The sequence below is a fragment of the Oryzias latipes genome, chromosome 9, assembly GCF_002234675.1.
Source record: "Oryzias latipes chromosome 9, ASM223467v1".
Taxonomy (NCBI): domain Eukaryota; kingdom Metazoa; phylum Chordata; class Actinopteri; order Beloniformes; family Adrianichthyidae; genus Oryzias; species Oryzias latipes.
Window position 1 is genome coordinate 3,201,573 of NC_019867.2, and position 21,618 is coordinate 3,223,190.

A 21,618-nucleotide genomic window follows, 5' to 3' on the forward strand; every position below is an offset into this window, starting at 1 on the left:
TCAAAAACATGTTAGGAAATCTGACATTAGTTTTTAAAATTCACCTGTTATTGCACAGCAGGTAATTAATGGTTTCCCAGAAAAAAACACGAGCGGCAAAGTGACAGAGGAACCTTGCAGTCATATTTGATACAATTCCAACAGTAAAACTTGTCCTTAAATGCAATCAAGTACTGCAATACTAAAAAAAATTAAAAGTTTAAAAATGACATTAAATCCAAGTTTTGTCTTAAAAACAGGAAAATTAATTGATGGTTTGAAATATTAAATAAAAGGTATTTTTTATGTCTTTATAAGTAAGTAAGACACCAAATCAATACATGATAAACCTTCAGTTTCCAGTGCTGTGCTTCTGCTCTCAGTCTCTCTGCTTCGACAAAAAAAGAAAAAAATGTTCAACCAACAATAACCAAAGAACTAAAATCAAATATTATACAAGCAAATTAACAAGTTGTTTGTTTTAAAAGAAAGCATCTGATTGGAGCTGTTGTGATGAAGTGTGGGAGTGTTAGAAGCCTCCGAAGTGACGGCAAACACTTTCCATCAGGTTGGAGTTGTCCTGCTGCAGGAAGCGGGTCTCTTATCTAACACAGGACCGTTCTTTCAAAGCTGGCTTTCTGTTAAACTCGTCACGCAGTACTTAAATCCTTTTTGTGCAACCCACTTTCACTTCTTTTCATACACAATGCGGTGCTCTCTGATCCTCTCCATCACTCAACCCACTGGCATTATATAACATATAAATCAGATCATGTCGAAAAAGGATCACACTTAATAATACCTGTTTTGCGCAACCATTTCCAGTGACTTCATGGATGCTTCCCTACCAAACTGCAAACCCGCTGATTATCTTTAAACTAAACAACAGTTATTTGCTTCTTTGTTAGTTATTGCCTCTATATTTCATAGAATGTCGGCAAGAGCAGTTTTATTCAGAGCTGCTTGCACTCATGGAGAAAAAAAAGGGACCTTTATAAAATATATATGCGTGCAAGCATTCATCCATCTGTCCGTCTGTCAGCTAAAATGTTCCGACAAGACTTTTCCCGGTCTTTTGCTGTCATGTTAGGACAGCAATTACAGTAGCACTTGTCAGGACTTTGCCTTCTGAAAAGTGCCAATCCAGCCTCCGTGTTTCTCTCTGAGCATGGGGAATATTTCTTTCACTGCTACAGGGGAGGTCTTCAGAATCCAGCTAGACTGTCATGTCCCGCTGAAGTGAGAAACAGAGGTGGCGAGTTAGCTAGCTGCCAAAAAAAGAAAAATATAAAATATACTAGAAAAGTCCAGTGTGTCCAGGATGTTTTTGGGTTGTCCGTAGAGGGTCATAGAGGAGTGGCCCCATCTTATGGAGAGCTCAGGTGTGGCTTTCAGTTCCCTTGAGGCTCGTACAGGCACCTCAAAGAGCGTCACAAAAATGGAACGTACCATTGTTGTGTGTATGTGGTAGGAGTGAAAGACTCATAAGGCTAGTAGGAGTTGAACACATTTATGGTGTTGCCGGGTGATGCTGTCAAGCGATGTCCCTAAACCACACTCTTGTCATTGGTAAGGCAAGAGTGTGCACGCAAATCTGCATGCTCCTAGTGGAAGCCATGAAGGATCAAAGCAGAAGATTTGCAGTTGGGAAGATGGAGGCTCAGATGATGTTTACAGTTTTTTTATTTTTTTGTACAGAGCTGTATTTAAACAATGATGCAGTTCTAGTGCAGTTCTGCTTTTATTTCATTTCAGTCATGTGCCAGACAAAAAAAAGTAAAAGTGAAAAGTAAAAGAATGTTTGTCTTCAGTGTTTTCAAAAATGTTTACACCAAGGATTTATTTGAATAGGTTCGCTGAAACTAAAATCTTTATGCTTTTTATTATTTGGTTTAGTTCATTCAAAAAGTCTATGAGCTACAAGAGGAAAGGAAGGAACATCATATACAATTAAGGATAGTAGTTACAAGCTTTTCGTTACAAAATAGTTACCTCTGAATGATGTCATTTCTTGTAGGTGAAGATGTCGCAATGACAGTTTTAATAATAGGCACCTGTCACAAAACAGGCAGATGGCTGGTTCCACTTGCAGCAGGTTTATTAGCTCGTCTAAAAGTTCACAAAGCTAAATCACGGCAAGGTAGGCAGGGGGCAATAACGTGCTTGGGAGCATCAGAGAAGAGACTGGGCTATAGTCGAGATCCAGGCAAGAGTCAGGGCAGGCGGCAGGCAAATGGAGTCAAAGACAAAACAGGATCAGATCTGGATAGAACACACAAACAATACTTCACACTGAGTGAGGATCAGTGCAGTGCTTATACGGTGAGTGATTGCAAATGAAAGTCAGGTGTGTGCCATCCAGAAACTGTGTGCTCGGGTTGCTGGGAGATGTAGTATGTTAGGAACTCTGGAGACGGTTCCTGCCGATCACCAGAGGGGGAGACAGAGTTCCTAGTTCTGACAGCACTTTGGTATCGGTTCAGTGTCCCGATCTAAGCTGGAAAACTGTCTCTCATGATTGGATTAGAAATTTTAATTTTGATTTGATTTATTGGTTCATTTCAAACAACAACAACAATGGAATAATTTAAAATAATTGCAAAACAGATAAACCCCTTTTTAGCAAAGGGTTGATTAGAAAGTAAAATAAATAAATAAACAAGGATAAAAGAAAATGATTCCATCTTCTTTAAAGTTTAATTAGTCATGTAATCATAACTAGAAGTGATTGCAGATTGCAGCTAACGCTCATCTGAGGCCGTCTTTTACGTTCAGAGTTTTCTTGTGTTGCATCTCATCCACCAAAGTTTGCAGTTGCATGATGACGCCTACATGATGCGTTCAAGAGCAAACCCAGGAACTGGAGGCGTGGAAAGGCGCAGCGGGTGGTGGTGGGGGGATCTCAGTTGGCTCTCCACATTGGTTTGCTGTTTAAGAGCCCTGCCGCTGAAAGCAGCATGCAGTGTCGAGCTTCAAAGCCTCGAAGTCGTTAGGAATGATGAAAAGTCAGTAAAGATTGCTTCCACTGGTCATGCTGTGGCGAAAATATATATAAAAAGGCTGGAGTGTTTAAAAAAATATATTTTTCATTTTCAGAAATAAAAACAAAATTAAAATAATGTCATTAGTGTTTCATTTGGCAGGTTTCTGTTATTTCTAGGTAAGTTCAGTGCATAAACATAAGAGAACATTATAATAGGGCTTTGAAACAAATTAAACCCCCCAACCTTGTACAGCTTCTGTGTTGCTGGAACAGAAACCATTTACAGAAATCCATTTATTTAACCCATTTTACTCACTGATGCCCCCCATTGCTCGTGAAGCTCGAACCAATCTCTTTTGAACAGCTTACATTCAGAAATGTGATTGTCTTGTTTTCTGCAAGGCTCACGGCGAGGTGGATGGGCCCCTCTGGGGGTGTTCGCTTGTTACAGTGGCAGGAAACAAAGGCAGAAAAATGAAATAACAGAGAGATGTGTTTGAGTGCAACAAAGCACTGACAAAGTGCTGTTTCATCATGATGCAATTCATCCAAGAAGCAACAGCTGCTGCGGCTTGAGAGGCAGGCTTTGCTCACTTTCAACAAGAGGCCAAAGACTCTGATAAAAATGAACCGCATTTTTAGATCTGTTACAAAAGCAACTGAAGGAACAATTGTCAAGCATTTATGAATGTTTGGGAAAGAAGAACATGTGGGCCCCCGATTCTGATTTTGTACTTAAATTTTAAAACTTAAGGAAGCAACTTCTCTCTGGTTTGATCAGAAAATTCTCAACAACAGGGCTCACATTTAGCTCTTTAGGAGCTTCTCCTCCACCAAAACTGTAAAATGGCAGGTCCACTATCACTGCATAGTTGAAAAGAAAATGCTTTGCAAACCCTAAAAATTAATAAACTGATGGTCAAAATGTTTTCTGAGTTCATCCCTTCCAGAAATAAAGATTTGATCTTTCCCAACTTATTAAAGAATCTATTTTAGACTCTCTGTATTAGGAGCAGGTAATGTGGACTACCTTAATTTATTGTCAATTTCCTGGATTTTTCTAGATGCTCAAGAAATTTGCTTAATGGCTGTAAATGACAGGAGACATATTTCTAACTCTAGAACACTTTCCACCAAGCTGCAGTGGATGCAGTTGACTTTTCCAGACAGATATACAAATGTGCTAGTCTCAAGGTTCAAGAGGAAGGGGTTTCAAATGTTTCGAGGTTGTTTATGACTGTGGGTTTGAGACCTTCTCCTGCAGGGGGCGCTATGGCTTTAGCAGCTCTTCCAAGTCTGCTCATTTTGGATTAAACCCCTTTAGCACCAGAGATATCGTCTACTCTTTGAACCAATTTTCACGATCAACGTGAATCAGCTGATTCTGACATGGAGAATAGCGACTTTTCATACCGACTTTGCACCAATAAATTGGTTTTCTCCGCGTCAGAATCTGCTGGAATCCCGTCAATCGCGGGAACGATGGAAGAGTTATGGTATTCAAAAGAATGTCGACGCTAGAGCTGACGCTCTGGTGCTAATGGGTTAATGGACCTGAACCTCCTTCCCGTGATCGTGGCATAGAGTTATCTTTTGCAGTTCTTGTAGCCTTTTTCTGGATTCTGGCAGATCCGATCGAGTCAGGATCTAGATAGCTGCCGTCCCACAATCCTCTGTGCTGTCCTCCAGGCTATACCTTTTTCCTGTTTTGGACTGTGCAGCTCCAGTACCACATCGTCATACTGCCACAAAAGACACTTTCAGCTGCTCTGTAAAACTTTGCGAGAATCTGAGAAGAAAGTCCAGTCCGCTTCAACTTCCCGAGAAAGAAGAGCCGCTGTTGAGCCTTCTTCACTGTGTGTGAAGACACACGGTTGTCACATGTGCCTGTCCCAAAGGACAATGGGTAATAGAGATAAAGTTTACTTTATCTTTAGCTAGATAAGCGTAGAAAATGTGGAGAAAGGTCAAGTAACACACAAAAAATGGAAGCACATGCTAATCAAGTGGGAGTGTTATCATCGTCTGATATCGCTGATGCTATAAAAGGGAAAAATAAGTATTTTTTCCTCACCGTTTATTTAATTTTGTCTGTGGGCCTTAAAAATCCTGTTTGTGAGGGGTATAAAGTTACTTTTAATGTGTATTTTTTGCCAGACATTCTTTTTGTATTTTATCAATTTACATAAAAGCTCCCAAAACTCGCCAGCACGTCCTCTCATATTGCAGAAATGAGTGCGCGGGCGTGAATCATACCTGCGCACACAGAGCAATAGACATGCTGGCGTCCTCCCTCTCAGTCAGATTTATATTCAATTATCCAAATTAGATGTTCGGTCTCCTGCTCTGCCATTCTTCCACAAGGGGCCAATCACAAAGCTCATCCCGGTGATAATTGAAAGAGGTTTTAATGAAGGCGAAATGTCCCTGACCTTTGAATGCCACAGTCTGCTGGTGCCTGCTGTCCTCTGTCTGTGTGCAGATAAGGCTCAGCTATTATGGCAAATTCTTTTATGGGAACCGCTTCCCAAAAATCTAATAACAGTAGATCACTGCTCATATATTGTCATCCATACACCCTCCACGGTAGTTTGTCAATTTATAGGACTCCGTTGCATATTCAGTTATCATTCAGTGGAGTAGGTTAAAGGACAGGATGTTGTGCATCTCCTCGATGACAAATGACACTTATGTATTTTCTGAAAAAAAAAAAGAAAGAGGAAATGAACCCCAAACATTTTTCAAAACTTTGTTTTTTAGAGCATCATACAGTTGAAGTTGTCTTGCAGAATCAATTTCAGTTATAGAGACTGAAATAAGGAACTGTGTTACTAAATCATTATGTTGGTGACGTCCAGTTCTTTATGAGTTATAGGCCCCCGTGAAGATTTTCGGTGTTCTGCTTCAGGAGCGCTGGTGTTTTAAAATTTTTTTTTTATTCTTAAATCTGTTTTGTGGGATTTTTCTGTCATTACCCAGCCAGCAAGGCCAAGTGGGCCCCTGATGGTTAAAATGTGAGTAGAAATTGTGGGTTTGTCTGCAGTGTCCATGGTGGCCCTACACTAGCCAGCGGCCATGGTGGACAGCTCAGAGTGCCATCTTAAGCCACTGTGGACAAACACAGGTGGGGCCATCATGGACACTGTGGACAAACCCACAATTTCTACTCACATTTAAAACATCTGGGGCCCACATGTTCTTGCTGGCTGGGTAGTTGTTAAAAACAGCATTTCATCTTGGGGTAGCTAAAACAATTTGGCTGAATTGAAAAGTTTCCTTTTATCAAACTGCTTTCCTGTTGGAGCTGGTGCAAAACCTGAGCGATTCTCCAGGATTGTTAACCTTTATTAAATGTTTTATCCGTTTTAGGATTTTCTCACAGTCCTTTTTTAACACATTTTATTTGGTTTAGGGAACATAATCCCATAAGATTATTGTCAGTCTACTTCTATAGTGACATATAAATGTGCATGAATGACGTTTACAAGAGAAGCCTGTCTAATGGGTATTTAGAAATACTTGATTTTTGCACATGTAGACCTTGGTTTGTCTTTAAGTCCTGTTTCCCGTTTTGTGGAAACAATTCTGTGAGAGAATTTCTACACGATTTGGAAAAACTCAAAAGTCTGAGCCTCTCAATTTTACATAAAGTCTGTGTGTGACATGTCAGTTCATTCAAGTTTGTCATATATCAAGCCTCCAGTAACACCCATCTGCTATATGGAATAATCGTACTTAGCAGCTCTATGCTGTAAAATGTACCAGTTTGCTTTTTTTTTTTTGCTTAGTTTTGTCTCATTGTTGATCAGGATTTCAGTTTTTGGAAACAAAACTCCTGTCCTAGCTAACCCATTAACACCTAAATACCAGGCACTCTTTGGCGTTCTATAGCTCCTTGACCGTTTACACGGTTACCGTGACAGAATCATCTGATTTATGCTGATTGTGTTGCACATCAGCACACAGCTGTTTTTGTCTGCTTCAGAATCTGCTGGAATGACCTTAATTGCGTCAATAATTGAAGAGTCACTGTCATCACATGAATGATCATTTGATCTTTTTTATTTCTATCTCACGAAGCCCAACATGGAGACGTGATAACTGATGATTTTGTGTCATCCATGTCTTCCATCCGTTGTAAATGAGATACAGTGCATGCTTTCATGTAGCAACGAGGCTAAAAACGTCGCGGTAGCTTCTCCCACACGTGAAGGGAGCGTATGGTGTATAAACGCGTTTTTGAACAAGCATTGAATTTGACGCACATCAGAAGGGGCAGGGGACGCAAATTTGGCGTTCAATGTGAACGCAGCATTGTGTTTGGTAGATTAGTTCAGAAGTGTTGCACTTTTCTCCCAAAAATGTGACTTATACTCCAGTGCGACTTATATATGACTATTTCTTCTTTATCTTTTTGATGCTAGGCTTTATACTCCGGAGCGATTTATAGTAAGAAAAATACAGTAATACACATTGGTCAAATTGAATATTTCATCTGTAACAACTAAACTAGTGTTTTTCTATGAAGTGATATTTATACCAACACATTGCAAAATAAACTTTCTAAGTAGCAATTGAAAATATTAAGTATTTGCTTTCAAAAAATATGTTTACATTTGCAACACAAATGTTTTCACATGCGCTGTGTCTCATCTCGCTTTCTCCCCATCTTGGATTTTGCATTCATAAGTTTCAGTTTAGCGTGACTTATCTGCCATCAAACAGCTCACTGGTTGGTCTGTTTGGACAGTCTGTTGCAGGGCTGATGCAGCTGGAGCGATCCCGATCAATGTGCCGGCTCCCGGGAGGAGACCCGCCAGCCAGCCTGGGTCTCTTGAACTTAATGATATTTTTCTTATTTTTGTCGAGGCAATAATAAAAAAGGTCCCTTGATTTTATTCCAGTTTTTATTTTCACCCTCTCTGGGTAATGTGGCAGCAAGCCTTCAAACTGGGTCAGAGAAGGAGCACATTTGGGACTTTGAGTTTAATTTAAAATAAGTGCGGTCGACAACAAAATCCAGCCTTGGACGCACTTGCAAAGACGGATTGCAGCAATGTGCCGCCTTCTCTTCTCCTGAACTTATGCACACTGGATGGGGCAGATCAGGGAGCTTGACATCACAATGGCTCAGTAATTCAAATCGAGCGTCTTTGCCACAGTTTGGTTGACAGCGATTTAAAGGGACAAATACTCAGAAGTGCCAAAATGAAATGAGTTTTTACTACCCTTGTTCACTTTCAAAAGAAAAATGCCACAAGTGTATGTCAAAAACTCAAATAACATGATTTTCATCGGAGGGAAAGTTAAAATAGAATTGTACTCACCATCTTGGATTGCCACATCAAACTTTTAAACCAGAGCATCATCATCATACAGATCAGTTTGCAACAGGTACAGGAAGTGACTTGCATGTCAGAATACCTAGGTGTTTTTTGTTTTCTGTCTAAATGATTTATGTTTTTAACTTTAGAACATTTCTAATTTTTGGTTTGTGTTTAACGAAGTTTGTTTTGAATAAATGTTTGACTAATTGTCCTGTGGGAGGCGCTAAGCCTTTATAAAGAGGGGGGCTTTTTCCAGTTTGAAGGTTGCAGTGGTGGCAGCAAGCACATCCAGAAATGGTTGGAGAATTTCTTTGTGTTGTTTGGGACCTATACAATCCCATAATTATTCTTCAGCATTTTTAGATTGGTCATCTTGTTTTTGAGCATGCTGTGAAGAAGAGAAGAACCCGTCACAATGAACGCTTCTCCTCTTAAAAATCCAAAGCTTGTTGAAAAATGCACGGCTTCCAGAGGCAAACTTTGTTTATTCTGGTAGTTTGATGCCAACGGAACTGTAATTAGTTGCTGAAATGTCAAGACATCCTGTCTGTCAAACTGCATAACTTTTGTGTTTTTTATCCAATGCTCTGTACAGATTAAAGCTCTGCGGAACAGAAACGCAATTTTCTTTCCACCTTCACTTCACTGAGCTGACACAAAGCTTATGGATTGCTGTTGGAGACCCTCACTAATGCTGCACACTTTCTGGTGTTTGTAAATTTCTTTAAGGCCACAGATGTAACATCGTAATTATCAGAAGCTGTCTGGAAAATCAGAGATTGAGCCAATGATGTTCCATTTCAAAGACTTTAGGTGAACTTGAGCCTCAGTTTGAGACTTTTCTTTTACTATTTTACAGTTTGCACTAAATCTTCACTGTCAACAATATTTTTTGGGACAATGCTCGATGCCGGTCTCTGCGCTACAACCACTGTTTCTTTTTTTACTAACATTTTTTCTTTTGATACACAAAAACCCTGAAACCTCAAATGTGAGTAGCACATTTTTTTATTTTTACTGCAACAGTAAAACAAAAATGGGATCAAATTTTTTATAACAAAGGTCAAAAGCGAACAGAGATAATAAAGAACTAATTTAAAAAAAGTGTTAGAAAATAGACAAAGCTCCACTTAACTACAAAGTTCCAAAGATTTATTCCGAGGGGTATCACAATATTCATCTTTCTACGTTTGTTTTAAACCAAAACTTTCAAAGCAAAAAACGTTTTTGCAAAACTTTAGGATAAAGCTTTAATGAAAACTATTCTCAGGGCAGGTTGGCATCATTCCTGAATTATGGTAAAGAACCGATATGATTCTCAAATGCACCACTGAGTTCAGAAAGTGGAATGGGTTAAGGTAAAAATACAGTTACCTGAAGGGAGGTTTTAGGCTTTTTTTGCCGTACCGGCAAGTTAAAGTTAATCTTGCCGAGTTAATGCCATACCATTTTGTTGTGACAGTGTGTTCTGCCTGCATTGCTTTGTCTCCGTGGTGCGATTGTCCCATGTCATGACAGGGATTATCTTTTGCTGAGTCAGCGGTTGGTGGTTTCCCACACTGTTGCATCCTAAAGCTAACCGATGGGCGGAAATGAAGAAATGTACATATTTATGCAATGAAGTGTGGAAAAAAACCCCATCTTTTTTTCTTATTATGCATACGTAAGAAGAAGCCATCCATAGAGACAACTTTGTTTTATTCTGGTATTTGCAAAATAAATGCTTCTCCAAGTCGTTAAAAAGGTTTTTGTTCGCTCCGCTAAGCCACCATGAAGGCCGAGTTGGTTTTCTTCAAGCAACAATTGTCCTTTGTCTTCTGATGAAGATGGAAGCCTGCACAACACCAGGAAAACTCAAAACATGCTGATGTGTATTTTTGAAACCTAAAACTTATTGACTTTCTCTCAGTTGGAAGGCCGGTGTCTGTGTGCAGTTTCAAGATTAAATATAAAAAAAAGTAACTGAACCTTGTGGGACTTTTTTGATGGTCCATTTGTTAGGAAACCAGTTTAGCTCGTGCTGGTTTGCGGCGCCTTCCATCCGTGAAACCTGGGTTCGACTCCGGGCTGCTCCCTGTTCCCTTCTCTACCTCTGCCGGTTCCAAGCCCGGTTTGAGAAGGTTGCGTCAGGAAGGGCATCCGGCGTAAAACATTGCCAAATTTACCATGCGACTTGTTCGCTGTGGCGACCCCTGATGGGAGAAGCCGAAAGTGGAAGAAGATTTGTTAGGAAACTGAAATCTAGCTAAATGGTGAAAAAAAGAGTTTTAATAATGTTTTACACTTTCAGTCCAAATTTCGACCCGTACATGAAGACTGACTTGCCAATGGAACAGGGTTCTACAGGAAAGGGTTGTTCAAATGCCGACCCGCGGGTCACAACAGACCCAAGAGATACTTCTTATTTGCCTTGAGCACAATTGCACAAAATGGTAGAAATATTTAATGCAAGATTTTTCCAATCCCCTTTTAACCTTCCAAAATAAAAGTGGCCCAAAATCTTGCTACAACGTTGAGCTTAATGACCTACAGTTTGAACACTGCCAGAGTCCACTGCAGTTTTCTGTTTATACAAATGTCAGCATCACAGTTCTGCCTGCTGTAATTTTTACAGCAGCAGCGTGGTCAGTTAAGCAAAAGCAAAAAAGATCATTTCTAAAATGTAACAACAGATGCATCACAAAGGACAACAATAACACTGTTAGTTAAATGGTCAGCCTGACTTTTAGCAGTCAATCTTCTTAGCCCATAAATCACATTACATCAGTTTGCTGCATGACCACTTTAACAAATAAATCTGTGAAAGAAAAATGTTGAAGACAAATGTGCTCCTGTGTGGAAAAAAAAACCACCCAAACCAAAGCTAAAAGGTGCAGAAAAACCACCTGTAATGTAACGGTTGTAACATCTCAGCCACTGCAGCTCCGCCCATTCTTTCTATCCAATTATCCGGAAGGTTTAGTGGCAGTGCTGGAGCGCTGGTTACCGAGGAAACTGCGAGGAAACTGCTGCCACCTTCAAAGTGAAATCTTTTGGTTGACTGCAGTGTATTTTCTTATGTGAGTTCCCGTTAGAAGAGGTGATGCAGGTGGGCAGAGAGACCGCGAGGATTATTAAATCTGTGTGAGACAAATGAAGCAAAAGGGAGCTGTGTGGAGGCGGGGGGTCAGAAATGAAGCTCACCGTGCAGGAAATTTACATTTTTTACCGCAGATAGAGTGGAAGTTGAGGGGAGGAAGTTGTACATTTGGTTGACCTTAAAAGCCGCAGATGCTGCTTCTCAGTGGAGGGGTTGAAAGGACTTTTCTTCAAACCTGTCAATCCCTACAACACTGTACTGACCCCATTTGACATTTTCCCTTGCCTAAGACCAAGTGTTGTCAACTTTTGTCAACTCACAATTTGACTAGTAAGCTTGTTTACAAGCCAATCAAAAATACGTTTCCCGCTCCTGAGCTTGTGCACGCTGGACGGGGCAGATCAGGGAGCTTGAGGGACGCGCATGCGCTCCTGGGCTGTTGTGACATCACAACAGCTCAGTCATTCGAACCGAGTATCTTTTTGACAGTTTGATTGACAGTGTTTTACAAGGAGAAGTACTCAGAAAGGCCAAAATGAAAGGACAACCCAAAACCTGTAGCACCAGCACGTGTCAACCCCCCCAAACATGTGCATATGACTGAGACTTAAGGAAGTTCAAATCAGTATTTGGACGCAGACTGTATTTATTGATTTATTTATATTTTATTTATCAATGTTGAACTTGTGGGACTACAAATAGAAGAAATTAGCAAAGTAATAGCAGTAATTTAGGAAATAATATTTCACAAAAACCAACGAATTTTGTACAAAAAAAGTTTCATGGTAAAAAAGATCAGGGAAAAAACAGCTACATATCAAAGCTGTAATCCTCAACTATTTTAAATGAAAAGTAAAGGTTTAACAGTTTTAACTTCAATGCATCAATAAATGCAACACAGAGAAGTTTCAGTTTCCAAACATTTACAGACCAAACTCAAAGAAAAAAAAAAAGAAGTTTTTAAATCTAGGGGAAAACACCTTTTTAAAAGCAATTGGAAAAAGCTTTTTAAAACTTTTTTCAGCCCTTTCAAAAATGTAAAATATACAACATAGACGCCAAACTCTGTGACTCTTTAATACAAACACATAAAATATGACACATAAACATCTGCTGCTTTAATGAGTTTGAACCAAATTGCAAAGATTTCTTTTCCCCTTGCACAGATAATCTAAAAAATCCTTCAGAGCTGAGTCGTGTTGTTATTTTCTGCCCTGTGGGACAACCTGACTTTGAATTAACGAATTGTTCACAGAACAGGAGTCTGGGCTGATGTTCAGAAGATTGCTGTGGATTGTTTTCTTTCACTCACAGGAATGTTTCTGTCAGAAGAAGGTGACCACGCTGCGGACTCCTTTGGTCCATTTGCAACAGAAGCACAGCCTTTAATCGATGTGCTGCTGACAGGAATTTGGCCCCAGACCACAGAGCATCAAGGCTTTGCATTTGCTGCAGGAAGCGAGATGCAGGAACCACCTGTAGCCTTTCACAAATCACCATACTGACTCATTTGTACCTGCAACACAAAAAAACGCCTAAACGTTTACCTATAATCAGGATTTCTGCCTCCAAAAGGAGGAAGACCTTTTCAGATTGATTCTGAAAACTGAGGATTTCGCCCTGGAGGGCTCATTCAGACCAGATGGATTCCACTTCTGCTGAAAAGGAAGCCTGACACAAAGGCTGAGATGGATTCATTAAGATGCAGGAGAAATGTGTGCATGTGTGTGTGGGTGAAGGGCTTTCATTTCTTTTTCTTTTTTTTCTAGAATCGTTTAGAGATTGAGAAAATGCTTAGCAAAAAAGGGAACAGATGGGGTGACAAGAGGGCTTTTCCTTATCTGTGCATAGATAAGGAACCATCAAAGGCTCTTTGCATTCTTGCTGCCTGGTTTGAAACGTGACTTCAGAAAGAATAAAAGATGCAAGAGATTCATTTTAATCACTAGAACTACACCAGAACTCATTTTTAGGGAGAAACTAATATTTAAATATTAATACTAAATATTTTTTTCCAACAAAAACCGTCAGACATTCTCCTCTCCTCTCCTCTCCTCTCCTCTCCCTTCCTCCTCCTCCTCCTGTTTAGATCCTCGATGCTCCCGTCAGGGCTTGAGCGTTGGTCTTTTGGCCCCCGCACGCCAACCTTCATCTGCCTCCGTCTCCGCCGATGCGCCGTGCCAATGACAGTGCCGAGCTTTGCTGCTGTACAACACATGATTGATTCGAGTTGATTGATTTGCTGTCAGGGGAATCCAGCTGATAACTCCATCGGTCTGAATGGATCCTTTTAACTTCAGCCTCTGTCCTTATTTTCATCTGGAAGTGCTTTCAGAGTCTCCTGCTCGTGTTCTCCCCACTGGCTTCTAACCCCTTAATCCTCAGGATGCCATCCCTCTTTCTTTTCATGCCCAAGCTTGTGGCACATTTGCCTCATTTAGACAATGCAGGTTTACTTAATATTACCTGCAATAAAGGTTTCTAAAGACGTTATCTCAGAATGTAAATAAACTTATAAAAATGCACAATCAGGACAAATTTTTTTAAAGCAGAATACTTTTAGCATTAGTTTGTCTTTGGGCCAGAAATACAGTTAGAACTTCACTTTAAAACCAATTTTGTTCGTTTCGGATGAAGATTTCTTTGGTTTTGGTAAAAAAAATGTCGACGCCATAAAGAAATCTTCTGTAACCTCTCCCCCAGAAGCTCCGCCTCATTTCTCATTGTCCTCAAGTCTTTGTTTGCAGAAGGAAGTTTTTTTTTTTTTTTTTTTTTTTTTACCTTGTCCTGTCCAACAGCTGGGCAAACAGATGAGAGCTGAGGGCCTCTTGTGTTGGACATATTTTACTTTAACAAGAGGGGTTATTAATCTTCAGACAAACCAAAGGTATGTCTGAATAAACCCCTTTTGTAATTGAGGCCAAACTTTATTAATTTCAAACATGTTTGAAGATCTTTGGTGTTGGACCGGACGGAAAAGGAAAGAGGGGAAGAAGAGAGAGGGACGTTAGAAAGAGGGGGGGGAAGGAGGGTGATAGTAGGAGGGGAAGGGGGATAAGACCATTAGGCATTAGGCTGGTGCAGAATCTGCTGCTTGCATGAACAAACCCCCCCCCCAAAAAAAAACCAGACCAAACAAGTGCCAACACATTCTGGAAATGTTTCTTTATTTATAAGTAAAAGCAAAGTCTCCTTATAGTTGACGCATTAAAATGGAACATCCTCAATCAAGTACGCAACAAGTCATAATAGCAGAGGCTGATGGGATTGTTCTGATTAGCAGCAATTCACAAACACAGAAAGATAAACCCCCTCCCTAATTTGGCTCCCACCCGAAGCCCTGTGCGCCTGACAGATGCACAAAGCAAAGGAGCGTGGCGCTACCTGTTCGGCGGCGCCGCCAAGATACCAACAGACCCCCATGCAATCTCATACCTAAAGGATACGAGAGTCAACATGAACACAGTTTTCTTAAATCAAGCTCAAACAAAGTTTTCATTTACATAATCAAAATACATTCTTAGAAAAGACTGAAGTGGTGCTCTTTTTTGGTTATACTTTGCCTTTACATATATGTATATATTTATATAGATGCTATGTATATATATAGAAGCTTTTTCTTGTATCAACTCTTTTTTGTTGCACATTTCAAATCACAAATTTGTCACTTTTTTAATTTAAACAAACAAGTTGGAACAACTTATACAGAGACATTCATCAAGAATAAAGAAGACTGGGAACTATGGGAACCCCCCATTTTCCTCCCCATTGATAAATCCATGTGTTCAGAAATAAGACAAAACGTAACCGAACTGAAACCACAAGCTAAAGCTACCTCAGATGTAAACAAAACAACAAAAAAGGCCCAGAAGAAAATGCTGAGTTCTTATGTGGACCAACCAAACAGCGGCTCAAAGCAGAAAATGACCACATTAGCCTGAACTGCGATCTCATCTCCAGATGGGAAAGCTGGAGTGGAGCCAGAGAGAAAGCAACTGTAAAGCTCAAATCGCAACAGGACGCCATTGTGGGCAGTTTCCTGTTCCCAAAGCCTCTGCAGGCGTCTGTGATTCAGAAACAAATTCATTCTTTTTTCTCCAAAAAAAAAAAAAAAAAAAGAATCAGACAACAAGCAAGTGAGCAAAACACACCTGAGATCATGCATGTTCACACCCACTCATATAGAGATGTGCACACTGTTGGTGGTTCGTAGGGCGCACAAATGCATGCACACACACACACACATGCGTGCTAACGCCGCGAGGCAGGTGTTCGTTCACAGTGAAGAGGTGGCGTCTCGGCCACAGGGAGCACGAAACATGCAACGAAAATCATCTTCCAAACATTTGCAGCGAGCTAAATATAAGGCAAGAGGCAGATAAATACAGATTTGAGAAGCTCCACTGGTGATTAGGTTGACCGATCTCTGATGCTATTCGAGCGGCATCTTTTGACGTGCAGAGATGCGACATTTCAAAAGAAAAGGGTGAAGTTAGGCTGACCCGATGGGGAGGCATATTTTACGGACTCCTCATGAAAACTTCCAAGTGTTTTAATGTAGTTTTATGCATAAACATCAAAAATAAGAGAAAAAAATCTTTAAGCTAAATTCTCCAGAACATAAATGGCCTCTTCACACATATTTTCAACCAAATATTTCAAAGTTCAGGTTTTCCAGTTTTTAGTTGGTCCCTTTGTTCCAGCAAACCAGTACAGAGGCAGTTATTGTTAAAGCAATAAGATTAAAACAATCTTAAATCAATACACAGAGTCAAAACCACACAAAACAACCTGATTTACAAACCTGAACTCTAAAAATGCCAAAACCTTAAGTCTGAGATTTCCGATTCCAGTTACCAGCTGTGAAAAAAGTCACACCAAAAGGGTTTAAACTGTAATCTAATCAGAAATCTTTAATCCTGAAATCCAATGTTTTTTTTTGCCAAAGTTAACCAATTATAGGACCGATCTTGGCTTTTTTTAATGTCTACTCACTAAACTGAGATGCCAAAAATCCATCAACGTTTTGAAAAGACAAATCAAAACTGCACTATGGGATAATAAAACGCCAGGATAAGCAAATTGTGAAAAAACAAAAACAAACTTTCTCTATAATTACGTAAAGTTAATAAACTTCTAGGCCAGAAAATACCCTACATAACACACCTCAACTAAAAAATGGGAATGCCAAAAGCCAACTGGGTAGATCTGCTGTCACACTCACTGTATTGAGTGAAAAGCTTTAAATATTTTGGTTATTTTGCACTTGAAAGAGAAAAATGCACTTCATACTCAAAAATACAGGCTAACCAAACACTTTTCCTCGTGAAACCTACACAATATTTAAAATCAAAACATTTTCACGCAAGAGAAATTCTCAACTAAGCGATGTTTTGTTTACATGTATTTTTGAGTTTTGGGTGGATTTTTCTCTTTCAAATGTAAAATAATTTTTGAGAACGCACATTTTTTTAAGTTTTACACTCAGAACAGTGAGTTTTGTGTGTTGGAATAAGGGCACAAAAACCACTCCATACACCTGAAATCAGGCAAAGAAAATGACAGACAAAGATAATTAAGCTAAAAAAGTTGCAGCAAAGAACAATTTTAGAATTCCTGTTTGGGATTTCTGATAAAAGTTACCGAAATAAAGCAACTTGAATGTTATTTTCCAAACGAACAGAGCAAGATGATGAATATTAGATGAGCGGTTTTGCGTGAAACGACGACAGGAGGGCCTCTAAGGAGCACTGAGGCTGTTGATGGATCGCCAAAAAGGGAAGCTAGTTTATTTGTTTATTAAGGCTTTGACAGAATTGCTGCACTCACAATTCAAGGTGACGCGGCCACACAGTACGTTTGTTGGCGAAACACGTGTCAGCGTGTAAAACGCATGCCTGTACAGTTTCTTTTTGTTTCGCCAGCTCAGATATTTTCCCCACAAGTTCATACAGTTTACAGAGAAATGTCAAGTTTGAATTAACATCAAACAGTTCATTGCAAGTACATGAACTGAAAAAAAAAAAGCTTTTAACTGCAACAATACCACGGAAAATACTATATTGGAGTATAATAGTTTTGTCTTTGTCATGCATTCACAATGAGGCAGGTCATTACACTGGGTGCACACATTATGAATCATAAAGATCAATTTCAAATTTTGGGAAGCATCATCAACAACAAAACATGTCCATCTTGCTACAGACACAGTTGCAGAGCCCAACAGAAACATTTAAGTGATTTATAAAAAGAGAAACCTTTTTCTTTTCTTTTTTCTTTTTTTTACAGTATGAAAATTGGCACAGTATTCTTTAACCAGCGCTGTGGCGTCCTCCTCACTGGCTGTCGTCAGAAAAAAACCCCAGATTCATCGTCCTACGAGCAGAAAACCCTGAGAGAGACCAGGACAAAAGCGGGGACGGGGAATGAGGAGAAAGACAAAAACAGAGATGTTACACTCATTACTCATCCAGTGAGCTGGAGCTCTGATGGACAAATGTGAAATCCGAGTGACAATCCACACAGGAACCGCGGCCTGTCACGCATTTCGCCGGGTCCTACTGAGCCACGCAAAGTCCTCGTTTTGCTCTCAAGGCGAGGGTTTCTGAAGTGCATAATCTTGAATATGCACAAACAACAAAACCAGAAAAATGGAATAGAGCCACTCGCTTTCAGTCTAATCTCGTTAGTCTCCACAGGTTTCCATGGTTACACACTCTGTTTTCACGTCGAGACGACAACGCACCGTTACCAAAGAACCGCAGGTTACAGACGGGGAAGTGGACTTTCAAATGTCACTGAAATGGAGCTGCGTTTGGCTTTTTTTTTTGTGTCCCACTCTAAGATCTCAGCCCACGCTGGGGTGTGTGGAAGTGACAGCAAAAGAAAACATCGGTGGCATGAAGCTAAATAAATAACCAATCATCCCACACAGCTAACCGTGCTGCAGGATGAGAGGAGTTAATGATCCTGGCTGTGTGTGTAAACAGAAATACTGCGCGTCATAAAGCACATGATTGAATTCATAAATAAAGACAAAAGTGTGGTTGTCTCTCCGTTTCAGACTCTATTTAGGATGTGAGAGCTTAAAACATGGGCAGAGAGTGAGTTCTGCTGAGTGAACAGACACGTTATCCTAAACTACATGAGGGTCACCGGAATCATCCGTACGGGCGCTGCAGGTTTTTCAGCTGTTCAGTCTGTCCGATTTCATTTTAAATGCACAATATGCACATCTATTTTTGCAAAAGTTCGGATGTTTGTTGAAATGCAGAAACGCTGCCGCCGAGTCTGACTCTAGGTTCAGTGAAAGGTGGAGTCTCAGAAATCTAGGTAGGAAAAAGGGCGACAAAAAACTCATATTTCATTAAGATCGTGTGCTAAAGTTATATATCATCATAAATACAGATATCGTTTACTCTGAAAGGCTTAAGAAAAGCAGGATATAGGCCCTCTAAGAGGAGCGCAGGTGAGTCTCAGTTCCCTTGAGGCTCGTACGGCCACTTCAAAGATTGCATGAAAATGGAACGTACCATTGTCATCATGTCAATTCAATTCAATTCAATTCAATTTTATTTGTATAGCCCAAAATCACAACAACAGTCGTCTCGATGGGCTTCGAAGTAAAACATGAAATCAAAAGGATCACGAATACAAAGAGTTCAATAGAAAAATACTAAAATGAACTAACAAACTGACTAAGCTATACTGGCATCCCTGCCCTTAGACCCCCCTTCGCGGTAAGGAAAAACTCCCAAAAAAACCGGATTCCGGAAAAAACGAAGAAACCTCAGGGGTGCCCACATGAAGGAGGGATCCTCTCCCAGGACGGACAGGCGATTTACCAGAAATCTTAGAGAAGAATTAACTTATCTAAATCTACAACTACATATATAAAAGTCCAGCAGACGAGCTTCATCCAGCCGTGGTTGTGGGGACAGTCAAAGGCGCGAGTCGAGCCGGAGACAGGATCCACAGCCAGGTGTAGGAGCAGGAGCAGAGACGAGGTACTCGGTCAGGCACAGAGCAGAGACGAGCCAGAGATGAGCCAGAGGCAGGATCCACAGCCAGGTGTAGGAGCAGGAGCAGAGACGAGGTACTCGGTCAGGTACAGAGCAGAGACGAGCCAGAGATGAGCCAGAGGCAGGATCCACAGCCAGGTGTAGGAGCAGGAGCAAAGGCGAGGTAAATGGTCAGGAACTGGAGCACGGATGAGCCAACTGGGGTCTGGAAGCACTCCCACTCCCCAGGAGGGGAGAGGAAAAGAGGGACAATACATGAATCGCACTGCACCAAACAGAGGCATGGAGAACTAAATGATAAATTATGATCAAGAATAGAGGAGAGGAAGGGTAGAAGTAAAAAAGGAAAGAGGACAGAACCCCAGTGCACCATAGTTACCCCAGCTTCAACTTCTAGCAGCCTTTTAAAAGAAATAGTTATTATTAAGTTTAATTTAAACAAATTAACATTAAGTTAAATAATCTCTGAATACTAGCCAGTCTGACAATAAGTCTGTCCAAAGAGGAATGTTTTCAGTCTAGCTTTGAATGTAGAAACTGAGTCGGCCTCTCTTACATGAGCTGGGAGTTTATTCCATAAGACAGGGGCTTGGTGGCTAAACGCTCTACCTCCAACCGTACTTTTACTAATTCTAGGAACCACAAGCAGTCCTGCATTTTGCGAGCGAAGTGTTCTGATTGGTTGGTAAGGGACTATGAGGTCCTTAATATAGGACGGGGCCATTCCATGTAAGGCCTTATAGGTTAACAGGAGGATCTTGAACTTAATTCTAGAATCAACTGGGAGCCAATGGAGCGAAACTATCACAGGAGTGATGTGATCTCTTCTGCTGGTTCCAGCTAACAATCTAGCAGCTGCGTTCTGAACAAGCTGGAGACTTCTTAAGGAACTCTTAGGACACGCTGCTAACAAGGAGTTACAGTAATCCAGCCTCGACGTAACAAATGCATGGATGAGTTTTTCAGCATCACTCTTAGAAAGTAGATTTCTGATCTTAGCAATATTTCGCAGGTGAAAAAAGGCAGTTCTACATGCCTGAGATATGTGAGCCTTAAATGATAAATCCTGGTCAAGTAAAACCCCAAGGTTTCTAACTGTGGAATTGGGGGCTATACTTATACCATCCAGGGAGACTATCTGAGCAGACAGAGCATCTCTGAGGTTTTTAGGACCAAGTATAATGACCTCAGTTTTTTCTGGGTTCAAGAGGAGGTAATTAATTGTCATCCAGGTCTTGATGTCACTGATGCAGGCGTTCAGTTTCTCTATCTGGTCATTCTGGTCAGGCTTCATGGATAAATACAACTGCGTATCGTCGGCATAACAATGAAAATTAATGCTGTGTTTCCTGATTATGTTTCCTAGGGGTAACATATAAAGCGTAAACAGGATCGGTCCCAAGACTGAGCCCTGTGGGACTCCATAGTTGACTCGAGTGCACTGAGAGGAATGGCCATTTACATTAACGAACTGATACCTATCAGACAGATAGGATTTAAACCACTGGAGAGCAGATCCTCTGATCCCTATGTCCTGCTCTAATCTATGGAGTAAAATACAGTGGTCGATAGTGTCAAAGGCAGCACTGAGGTCCAACAGGACCAGAATAGAAAGTAGTCCCTTTTCTGAGGCCAATAACAAGTCATTAGAGACTCTAACTAGTGCAGTTTCCGTACTGTGGTGAGGTCTAAACCCCGACTGAAAGTCTTCAAAGTGGCTGTTGTCCTGTAGGTGGCAGTAAAGCTGCTTAACTACAACTCTTTCTAGGATTTTAGAAAAAAAGGGCAGGTTTGATATCGGTCTATAGTTGGCCAAGATGCTAGGATCCAAACTGGGCTTTTTCAGAAGAGGTTTAACAACTGCATATTTAAAAGACTGTGGCACGTAACCCGTTTCCAGAGAGGTATTTATCATTGTTAATATGGGATCATTAATTAGGGGAAAAGTTTCTTTAAAAAGTCTAGTGGGAATTGGGTCTAACAGACACGTTGAGGATTTGGAGGACGTAATAATTGATGTTATTTCCGCTTGATCCACAGCAGTGAAGCAGTCTAATGTTACAGAGGTTTCTATGGATGCTTCCATTTCTACCGCTTCAGCCTGTTCTGGGCTGATAATAGGAATAACTTGATTTAACTTATGTCTAATATTTGAGATTTTACTATCGAAAAATGTAAGAAAATCATCAGAGCTGAGAGAAACAGGAACATGTGGTTCTACTGAGCTCT

At 40.5% G+C, this 21,618-nt stretch overlaps 1 protein-coding gene across 2 annotated transcripts in view; it reads right to left on the minus strand.

Annotated features, from left to right (window-relative positions):
- Positions 1-14,514: 14,514 nt before the first annotated feature.
- The window catches only part of nos1 (nitric oxide synthase 1), a 62,169-nt gene continuing 55,065 nt past the window's right edge, over positions 14,515-21,618 (minus strand). Inside the window, exon 30 of one of the 2 annotated variants that reach the window (XM_023958052.1) lies at positions 14,515-17,759. In XM_023958052.1, coding sequence (XP_023813820.1) covers positions 17,744-17,759 — 16 coding nt within the window. In that variant the 3' untranslated portion in view covers positions 14,515-17,743. 2 annotated transcript variants of the gene reach the window in all.